The 11,645-nt window shown below is 35.8% G+C and overlaps 1 protein-coding gene across 2 annotated transcripts; it reads left to right on the top strand.

Moving 5' to 3' along the window:
* Positions 1–4,465: 4,465 nt before the first annotated feature.
* Positions 4,466–11,389, top strand: LOC123274395. Of its 2 annotated transcripts, none has more exons than XM_044742006.1 (2): positions 4,466–4,698; positions 5,810–11,389. In XM_044742006.1, exon 2 carries the CDS (start codon positions 5,822–5,824, stop codon positions 7,424–7,426), a length of 1,605 nt encoding a protein of 534 aa, XP_044597941.1. In that variant the 5' UTR covers positions 4,466–4,698; positions 5,810–5,821; the 3' UTR covers positions 7,427–11,389. The 2 variants fall into 2 exon arrangements, with proteins under 2 accessions (XP_044597941.1, XP_044597931.1); XM_044741996.1 differs by lacking the exon at positions 4,466–4,698 and adding an exon at positions 5,175–5,221 and having other exon boundaries at positions 5,609–11,389.
* The last annotated feature ends 256 nt before the right edge of the window (positions 11,390–11,645 follow it).

Here is an 11,645-nt window from a genome sequence, read left to right as displayed (position 1 = left end):
AGGGTTGAGAGGACTACGAGAGAGATTGTTAGGGGCATTCCGATGCCACCCTTCATGAGGACCTCACGTGATGGGTCCTAGTACAACGTCACCCAGTCATTGTCATCCCTTAATTATATTGGCTTTCATTAGCTGTCTCATTCCGTAGTCATTGTCGGGTTATTACTTGTAGATGTATAAATAAATATGAGTGGTATACAAAATATAAACCTCGAGTCTTACATATATATATATATATATATATATATATATATATATATATATATATATATATATATATATATATATATATACTAGCTGACCCGGCAAGCGTTGTTTTGCCATATAAATAATTTCCTAGTAATTTCTAGTGTAGACAAAAAATAGCTTATTTATTGTAAGTGTGTATGTATGTTAGAATGTGTATATTGTATGTATGTAAGAATGTGGTATATGCGTGAAATAAGCATGGAGCGCTGTGAACGATGAGGGAATATAAAAATAACAAAAGGCAAACATTATTTTTAAGTTATAATTTATTCCTTAAAATTATATATCATTAATTAAACAATTACGACAGTAACACTATTAAACAATATCAATCTCTTAATGCTATAGCGTGAACAATATTTTTTGTTAGTCCATCTTTAGCTAACACAAACAAACTGGATGGTTTACCCACTTGAGAGCATGCCACGTATAATTGTCCGTGTAAAAAACATGGTGTTCTCAAATCTAATTCACAAACAGACATCGTTTGACCTTGGGATTTGTTGATAGTCATTGCAAATGCCAATCTAATCGGAAACTGAATACGTTTGAATTGAATTGGCACATCTGTAGGTATAATAGGAATCCGTAGTATGAGTATATTTTCACCTCTGAACTTGCCATTTAAAATCCTGGCTTCGATCACGTTTTTCATTAATTTTTGAATGACTAATCGCGTACCGTTGCACAGCCGGGGCGGGTTCAAATTACGAAGCAAGATAATTAGAGATCCAACCTTTAATTGTAAATTATGCGGTGGCATGCCTGGCAAATCCAGTGAGTTCAAAAACTCTGTGGGAAAATTTACTGCTTCGCTGTCGTCGCAAACTGTATCAATAGATTTATATAATACCAAGTTCCCTGGCAACAACATTTGTATCTTCAGATTTAAATTGTCAACGTCTACATTTTTTGCCGCTAAAATCGCTCTTTCTGCAAGCCACTCATGATTTATGTACTTTGTGTGTACATCGGGAAATATTTGTTCAATGAGAGTATCTTGCGAATCAGCGATTGTGCAGAAATCGGTCGGTAATTTCACGTATCCAGTTTCATCTATAGCAACTTTTCCATCATCGATATCTAAGAGTTGTTTTCTTCGTCTATTGACTGTGAAACGGCGTGATTGTCGTTGTTCTAATCTTCTGACTTCATTGCGTTCAGCTCGTGTATCTTCTGGCTCTTCTTGATGCAATTGCGCCATTCTGACACGTGCATCAGTATTTTGTTGCTGGATTTGTTCTTCTGTTCTTTCGGATCTGCTATTACGCAAGTTTCGAGCTTTACTTGTACTGCGGCTTAAATCAGCCCCTTTGCGTTTTCTTGGCATTGCTCACTGTACAAAACATACATAAATAGAATTAATGAAATATTTAATGATGAAAAATGCTAAAAGTATAATTAGGGCCAGGATTTTTGCCGCAGTTTTGAAATGATTAGTTTTAATTTATGAAATTATAACAAAAATATAAGTTTTATGGAAAAATTTTTCAAACAAAAGTAAAAAATTAAATTTTATAAAAACATTGTCTCTTATAATTTTTTCAAACAACCAATATTTCCATTGACATTTCAAAATAAAGATTCATAATGATTGATTTTTTGGAAACTATGAAAATCTTAATTGTTCAATTACATTTTTTTAATAAAATTAAATTAAAATTACATTGTTATAAGATCAACAACATTTTCGATATAAATAAAAAAAAGTATACTTACAACACAAAATCCGTTGTTATTGGAAGCTCGTGTCACGTGTTGAGTACTTTTGAGGTTATAAAATCACTTGATTAACTAATCGTGCAAAATACACTCAAAATTGATAATTTAATTATTATTGATAAAATAGGAATCATTAAAAGTTAATATGGGAGTTGCACTGAGATAGCAAAATAATAATTGTCAACGTTACTACTACACTTGATGCATAAACAATAATGATGGCCGACAACTGTGTAGGGAGTGAGAAAGAAAGGAGACCGGCTTCGTTCTCATCCCTACTCCGTGCTGTTTACTGGGTCAGAAGTGACACCTGTAGACATCTGGCGGGGATAACTAATTAAATGACGATTGATCAGTTTTCGACCGGAGAGGAAAAATGATTAAATTACTAAAAGGCTATTAAAAAATAAGGGTTGATCGTAGAAGGGTGAAAATTGAGGATTGTATGTATTTTTGTATGTTGTATCATAAAAAAAATAGAAATTAAAAATTTTGTCTAAAAAATAAAAAAAAAAATTTAGGGGTGGACTACCCCTAACATTTAGGGGGATGAAAAATAGATTTTGGCCAATTCTCATAGATACCGGATAAGCACAAAAAATTTCATCAAAATCGGTCAAGCCGTTTCGGAGGAGTATGGCAACGAAAACTGTGACACGAGAATTTTATATATTAGATATATATATCTATCTATCTATGTATATATATATATATATATATACATATATATATATATATATATATCTAAATATATTGAGACACTACAAATGTCCCGATTTTATCAGCCTGGCGAACTACCACCCGAAATTTTCGTTACCGACGCTCACTAAATTAATGTGTAGCTCCCGTGACGTCACAGGACGACACGAGGAGGGGAAAAAACGGTTACGAACCTCAAACCTTGAGCATTGATCGACACTTCGATCTATCCCCCGGTGTCAACCACCACGTTAGATATTTCTTAGTCAATTTACTACTATACCACTATTACCACTATTAGGTGATTACTCACTAAAACTTACTATCAATTAATCCTATATTCCTTTTTTACTACTATTAGGTGATTATTCACCATAATTTACTACTAATTCACTCTTATATTTCTAATATTAAATAATATTCATTCCATTGTTACAAATATACTATTTTGTTAAGTTACATTACCGAAATACCACAAGTTTATATTAAAAGTGCTTATTTTGTGTAATAAAGTTAAGTTTATTGTTATCACCGCTATACACTATTACTAAACTACCACTATTCACCTATCTATTTAATACGACTATCTATCTACAACCTGCCAAAGGGTCAATCAAAGACGAAGGGTCATCGTTGCAGTTAAAATTTGTAAGTAAGTAAAATAAATTAACTGGCACGCGTGAGAACTTCTGTCTCAAACTAATAAAATCATCTAAAGACAAAGACACTCATTGGTTCACGGGAGCGGAATATCCCAGAGCAGCGAATCCTAATTTTTAGAAGTTTAGGCGATTATTTCTTATCTGCGAGGTTTAATGGTCTAAATAATTAAATTTTTAAACTAAGCAAAAATTTAGTGTTTCAATGGCGCTCGAACAGGGACGCTGCCCTCAAATAAATGTCGTCTATTCCCTGTAAAGATTAAAGAAGTCATAAATTTATTTTCTTTAAAACTAAAAAATTATCGAACATTTAATACTTTACAGAAAATTTATAAAATTTATCTAAATAGCAAAATTCTTATTATAAAAACTACAAAATTTATTTAACTAGTGAAATTTTTGTTATAAAAATTATATAAATTCTGAAATTTATTTCCAAGTCGACAAAATTTCTCACGTTCTCATATTAATTCATTTAGTCTCTTAAGCATCATAAATCGAAAATATTTCTATTGTGGGCATAAATTCTAAAATTGTACAACTATAATCTTATTATTGTAAAGATAATTACGCTGATGTCATTTACCTTATGTTAGCTGAGAAGTACTCTCAGTAAAAATTTAGTAAAATTATTTTTAGTAATAACTTTATCAGTGCATAAATCTCTATGAGCATTACAAACCTATTGTCTAGTATACTTTGTGTGTGCCGGGTCTTAAGTCAAAAATACGCTGCATACCCAAACTAAAGTAAAACACAACCCAAGGTCACATCACGCGTATGTCCAAAGAATCGGTTGTCTTACACTACGTTCTGAAACTCCCGAAAATAAAATAAATTCCATTAGTTTTATTTCTCTACAAAATACCTTTTGTCTGTATTAGTTGAGCCAAAACTAAATCTCTTATTTAACTTTATTATTTATAATAAAAATTTAGTGTACAATAGCTAACCGTTATAATAAAATCGAATACCGTTGTTAAAATAATTTATTTTGTTTAACTTTGCAGTTTGAATTTCAAAATAATATTAATCGTTCATTCTAATTATTAAATCGTTATTAAATACTAAGATTCATTTATTAAATTATTAAAATCAAATATCGAATATTTACTATATCTGGGTGTTGCGTAATTATCAAGTATTCGCGCCAGAACACTTGGTAACTTCGCAATCTACTACACCAGAGGTGCTGCTATGGACGCGCCCTCTGATTCTCGGGATTCAGCTACGCGCCAATCCTTTATTATTAGCCTCCACGTGCTCCAGCTCAATGATCCAATTGTGAAAATCAATTAAGCTCAATCCACGCTCTGATTCAAGTCACAAGGCCAATCATCGACAATTATTCAGTTTGGCAACTCAGGTATTCATTAGAGTATTTATTGATCGAATTTATATTAAATTATAATCCGGTTGACATCATGCATATTCTAACCTCGTGCTGGCTTCTCCATGCCGAGTGTTATTTTCCACCTTTAGAAATCCATCTACATTTTACATTCATACAATAATTAATATTTATACTCTGCAATCACAAGGAATTAAATAATATTCATTAACATTCCATTGATCTAATGACTCATCAATTTAATAATCGATAATTAGTTAGTCATCCCTGGCTAAGGTGATATCATCACCAACCCAGCCAGGTATGCCCATAATCTCTAATTACTTTCAATTATCATACTTGTGATTGCAAAGTAGTCAGTTCACGTTCAGACTTCACTCTGTTCATAACTCGGTTCATCACTCGGTTCATAACTCGGTTCATCACTCGGTTCATCACTCGGTTCATAACTCGGTTCATCGTTCGGTTCATTTATCGTTCAACAGCATTGTCGCGTCATCAAATAATACTGTGATATTACTGAATTAATTAGAATCAAGTGATCTAAACAATTATTAATAATAATCTATATTTGTGTATTAATAAACTCGATATCATCGCTCGTACCAATTATTGTCGCGTCATTAATAATTTTATTGTGATAAAATAATAACTCAACAAATTCATAAAATTAATTTACTCTGAGCTCGTCATCTGAATCTTGTTACAATTGATTTATTCACGCTCTTACTAATTTTATTAATATTTGTGTATGGTGCCAACATATTGATAACTCATTTGCAAATTATAATTACACTATTTTATATGCTTTACTAATAACTATTCATATTAATTAATTACATATTTAAAATAAATCACAAAGTTAATTCCACACTAGTTAATAAGAATCAAACGTGTTCAATAAGTTATCTGTGATATTTTATAGAATAAATGATAAAACCACGAATGAGTGTCTAACTTCTTTCAACACCCAGATCCGGCATAAATAAATAATTAATGATAAAATAAAATTTACATTATGGTCCCTCGAGCCGGATCGGGTGTTGGAAATCGCGTAAAATCTTCACAGACTCTAAATTCATCGCGCTATGTGTTCAAGTTTTAATTCAACAACTAATTAACTCAGATTCACTCACGTATGGAAATCAACGGCAATCGTCTACAATCAATTCCAATCCACTCAGGAAATCGAAGGATGTCGGATCTGCATGAGAATCTAGAGGCGATACTTCAAGAGGACATGTCTCGTGACTTACCCGAGACGACAATCATCGCCGATGGCTTTCTCCAACCGTCATCCTCACCTGAACGCACCCACACAACTCAAGCTGATGATATGGATCAAGGATACATCAGTGACTCCAGTGACATTTCATTCATTAGCTCACAATCATCTCAGGACTTACCCAGAAAGAGCATGTCCTGGTATCTTGCTCGCATATTCGAGTTCGAGCTCAAGGTCATGAGTCAGATCACTGGACTCAAAACGCTGCAAGGTCATGAGAATCTTTCAGCCACATTCACGGAATCTGATGGATTTGACTTCATCCATTCACGCCTTGCTCTCCTGGAGGACGAATGGCATCGGTTCACCTCCACTAATGATAGTTTCACTCAATTTTGCACTGTGGACGTCCTGACAAGCTCATACGTCCAAGATAACATTTATGATCAAGCCTACACAGCATATATTGATGCAAAACTCAACCTAACCACGCTTATCAACAAAATCAATATTTCATCAGATACTTTCAAGATCAACACGCAGCTCAACTCGCAACATTCAGTAATCAATCTTCCATCACTTAATATCAAGCCATTTTCTGGAGACTATGGACTATGGCCCGAGTTCAAGAAGACATTCATGTCTTTAGTAATCAACAACGTTGGATTAGCACCAGTGCAAAGGCTCCATTATCTGCAGACCAGCCTGACTGGTTCAGCTGCGTCAATCATAGCACATTTTCCAATGTGTAACTCTCAATTCATACACGCTTGGAATAAATTGCTAGCAAAGTATGATAATCATCGATTATTCATTAGTGCTCACTTGGACAGGCTACTAAATATTCCTAAAATCAGCTATAATTCGACTGCTCAACTTCAACAGTTCATTGATTCGGTAAGTGAATCAATCACTGCACTTAAAAGTCAACAAGTCATTCTTGGCGAGAGTGATGAAATTCTTCTCACTCATTTACTTATCTCCAAGCTAGACAGGTATACGCAAAAAGCTTGGAACACCACCCTGCGATCATCAACAGATTATCCAACATTCAAACAGCTTTCCAAGTTCCTGGCTGATCGCTCACGATCACAAGAACGGTTCAACACTTCATCTCACAACACTGGATCAAATCACAACCACATTCACCGCATCAACTCGTCAAAGCAAGATGTTGCTAGCTCCAGCACATTGGTGGACAGTCAACATCCATCAAGACACTTAATTAATGATGACAAACCATTACGCAAGCCAACAGCAAATCAGTATCCGTGTGAGTTATGCAAGGCTTCTCACTTCATTGTGCACTGTCCTCAATTTAATAAGTTCACATCAACTCAACGAGCTCTGGTTGTCATCAACAAAGGACTGTGTCCAAATTGCCTTGGACGTCATATTCTACAATCGTGCAAAACAGCACTCAGGTGCAAGGTCTGCCACCTAAAACATCACACCATGATTCACCATGGACTTGTCCATGTGCAGTCAACCAATCAACCAACGTCAGCTCAGGATTAACCACGATCAATGTCAAGGCTGATTGATCGCTTAACCAGTACTCACCTCTACTAGCTAAATCATCAGGATCAACGTGCTGAAAATCATCGCTCAAATACTGAAGTCGTTAGACAGTCATCACGAATCAGATAAGTACTCTTCCAATTACACTGGTGTAATTTCGTGCTCTAATTTCGTTTCATTTCAGAATTTCTGACCAAGGAAGCATTTCTGAAATACTGAGGCAATATACATCATCATAATCTCCAGCGATTCATCTGTAACGTGATGCATCCATTCATCCTACGCTCAAGCTTGACCTCATTGATACGTCAAGTTTTACCTGGTCACTAGACACCTGATTCACTCATGGCGGGCGGATTGCTGCCTAATTACACCTGCAATCACTTTCTCGGAATCACTTCACCTCTACGCATCGACTATCAGTGCTTTAGTCTAGATGCATTCAACTACATCGCAGCAGTTAAGCAATACTCTTAGTGAGAGTAAATTTACACACAACAAATTCGGATCAACCACTCAGTCAGGATGTCGATCATGATAACAACCAGCACATTGATTCTTGATCCAGCTCCAGTTAAACTCTTCACCGAGCATTCATCAATGGAAATCCTATAACATATCAGAAAGTTTTACATTCAAGATCCACTTGGGCATTTTATTCATACTCGACTCAGGATCACGGTGCAGGACCACGATTCAACACTCCTCTAGGACAATCCAAGGACCACGGTCTTGGAACAAGACTCATAGAGATCTAGCCTCAACTAGCACCACCAAGATGGATCTACACACTCGTCCACGTACTCGCGAAATCGAATTCCAATCCCTGGAATTAACACGGAGGAACACGACGGCTTCTGTGCATCAAAACGTCCAATCAAGATCACTCACCATGAAGTTACGCTGCTTCATGTACATCCAGTAATCTCATGACAGATTGAGACATAACGTGATGTCACTATTGAGTTGGCATACTCATATTCGCCAAGAGAATATTCAATCAGACCTGTTCACGTAATCAAGCCAACTAACTCAATGGACGTAATTTACACGTGGAGTTATCATACCTTGAAGTTGAAAATTCCTAATCAGAGCATTGTGTCAATCCAACATCATCTCCAGTGGCCAATGGAGATCAACATCTGGAAGGAATCACTCAACGGATAGTGTTACTCGTACTCATCGAGGCTTTCGTCGGCTCAACAGTCACTTGACTTTGTGGTGGTCTGGCCCACCAACTGCTCACTAACTCCTTGTCCTAGTAATGAACTCTTCAATGTAAATTGTACATCACATAAATTCACGGATGAGGACTACAAGTTGTCATCAATCACCTTCAAGACATTCATCAAGAATTCAGTGTACCCAACTCACTTAATCAATCTAATAATTATCTGATATCTCCAGCTCCTACCTCAACTGGATTCGTGACTCTCTGCATTTCTCTAAGTTATCATCGATCCACTTCTGACACCATGGACATTGATGAGACTACGAGATTGTCAGAACTTTACAAACAGTCCACAACAATTAATCCTGCAAGCATATCAACGAATCCCAGGCTCCAATCAATCTTTCTGATACTCGTCAGCGTAATATTATTCGGTGAAATCATTACCGGCTCACCATCAGTTTTAATCAATTCAGGACAACACAACTCACCAGTAATTATTTCAACAACAGCACCAAGGCTGTGACATTCAATCAACTACAACGCAGTGCAATAGAGCTTGCTGGATCATTAATTCAAGCTTATCATTCACGACTCAGCTTCATGATTGAAGAATTTACAACCCTTTAACAGAATGAAGCAAGTCTCACGTCAGAAGTGTCCAAACGGTTACAAGCTACCTGTACTGTACTCGACAGCAACTGTGGATCAACATCAACGCCCTTACTGGTCTCAAATGACTCATTATGGAAGACCATAAATAATTTATTCAATTCAGCATTCCACTGGAATCAGCATTATCTTCAGCTCAGCCACAGTACACTTTACTGGCGTAAATCTAATTACATGATGCATTTAATCGTCCAGCAAGCCCTGTCAAATTGAAGGAAGGAAGCCAACGATAAATGTATCAACGCATCATCCCACACGCACACTCACAGGATTATATTTATGTTGGAGGAATTTACAACTCATTCAACACAAGTAAAGGTCATTTTGAATTCATGATTCAAGGAGGTCGTCACCAACGATCAACAACATCTATCTACGCTCGCTCCATGACATGTCCACATTGAGAGGACACTCAACGGCTCCCTTGGATCATCTCTCCTGGGCACGGACGTCTCAAGGTCGCCTCAAAGGCAAGCTATTCAGCAACGCGTCCAGCAGTTCTGGACACACTGGTTCACGAGCTGCATTCAACATGTCTCGTGACCTACCCGAGACAATCTTCAACGACATCTGGCACGGACCAAGTGGCATCATGCTCGCAACAATACATTGCTCATCTCACCAGCTCCACTTATTGATGACCAACTCCACCAGTTCACTGATCATTGGCAAAGTGATTGTATACCATCCTGGGAAGGATGACCTCACTCCAGTGGTGATAACTCCGACATCCACTAGTACCCTCACTCGACCAATCTACAAGCACGCACTCCTGCCACTTACTCCAGGACCAGATGCTTAGGATATCTCTAATCAACACATCTATCCAATGAATCATCAAGGACTCCAATCAGCAACTCCGTTCCTGATGGCGGGCGGAATGTTGCGTAATTATCAAGTATTCGCGCCAGAACACTTGGTAACTTCGCAATCTACTACACCAGAGGTGCTGCTATGGACGCGCCCTCTGATTCTCGGGATTCAGCTACGCGCCAATCCTTTATTATTAGCCTCCACGTGCTCCAGCTCAATGATCCAATTGTGAAAATCAATTAAGCTCAATCCACGCTCTGATTCAAGTCACAAGGCCAATCATCGACAATTATTCAGTTTGGCAACTCAGGTATTCATTAGAGTATTTATTGATCGAATTTATATTAAATTATAATCCGGTTGACATCATGCATATTCTAACCTCGTGCTGGCTTCTCCATGCCGAGTGTTATTTTCCACCTTTAGAAATCCATCTACATTTTACATTCATACAATAATTAATATTTATACTCTGCAATCACAAGGAATTAAATAATATTCATTAACATTCCATTGATCTAATGACTCATCAATTTAATAATCGATAATTAGTTAGTCATCCCTGGCTAAGGTGATATCATCACCAACCCAGCCAGGTATGCCCATAATCTCTAATTACTTTCAATTATCATACTTGTGATTGCAAAGTAGTCAGTTCACGTTCAGACTTCACTCTGTTCATAACTCGGTTCATCACTCGGTTCATAACTCGGTTCATCACTCGGTTCATCACTCGGTTCATAACTCGGTTCATCGTTCGGTTCATTTATCGTTCAACAGCATTGTCGCGTCATCAAATAATACTGTGATATTACTGAATTAATTAGAATCAAGTGATCTAAACAATTATTAATAATAATCTATATTTGTGTATTAATAAACTCGATATCATCGCTCGTACCAATTATTGTCGCGTCATTAATAATTTTATTGTGATAAAATAATAACTCAACAAATTCATAAAATTAATTTACTCTGAGCTCGTCATCTGAATCTTGTTACAATTGATTTATTCACGCTCTTACTAATTTTATTAATATTTGTGTATGGTGCCAACATATTGATAACTCATTTGCAAATTATAATTACACTATTTTATATGCTTTACTAATAACTATTCATATTAATTAATTACATATTTAAAATAAATCACAAAGTTAATTCCACACTAGTTAATAAGAATCAAACGTGTTCAATAAGTTATCTGTGATATTTTATAGAATAAATGATAAAACCACGAATGAGTGTCTAACTTCTTTCAACACCCAGATCCGGCATAAATAAATAATTAATGATAAAATAAAATTTACACTGGGATTATCTACTTTAATTCGTACGCGTCACCGAAAAATTATTTCTCGAGAAAATCTGGGATTAAAATTCCTGACAGGCGTGTCACTGTAAAATAATCTAAACAGAAAATTAAATAATAGTTAAAATAAAATTTAATTAACATTACAAATATTCATAATGTTTCCTCACACCTCAGTAAATCAGTTCTCGGTACCGATTAGTAATAATGCGAATTTACAAAATCAAAATTTATTAAATTTTAATCCA

This window comes from Cotesia glomerata, linkage group LG1 (assembly GCF_020080835.1).
Source record: "Cotesia glomerata isolate CgM1 linkage group LG1, MPM_Cglom_v2.3, whole genome shotgun sequence".
Classification (NCBI taxonomy): Eukaryota; Metazoa; Arthropoda; class Insecta; order Hymenoptera; family Braconidae; genus Cotesia; species Cotesia glomerata.
This window is presented reverse-complemented; position numbering and strand designations above follow the sequence as displayed.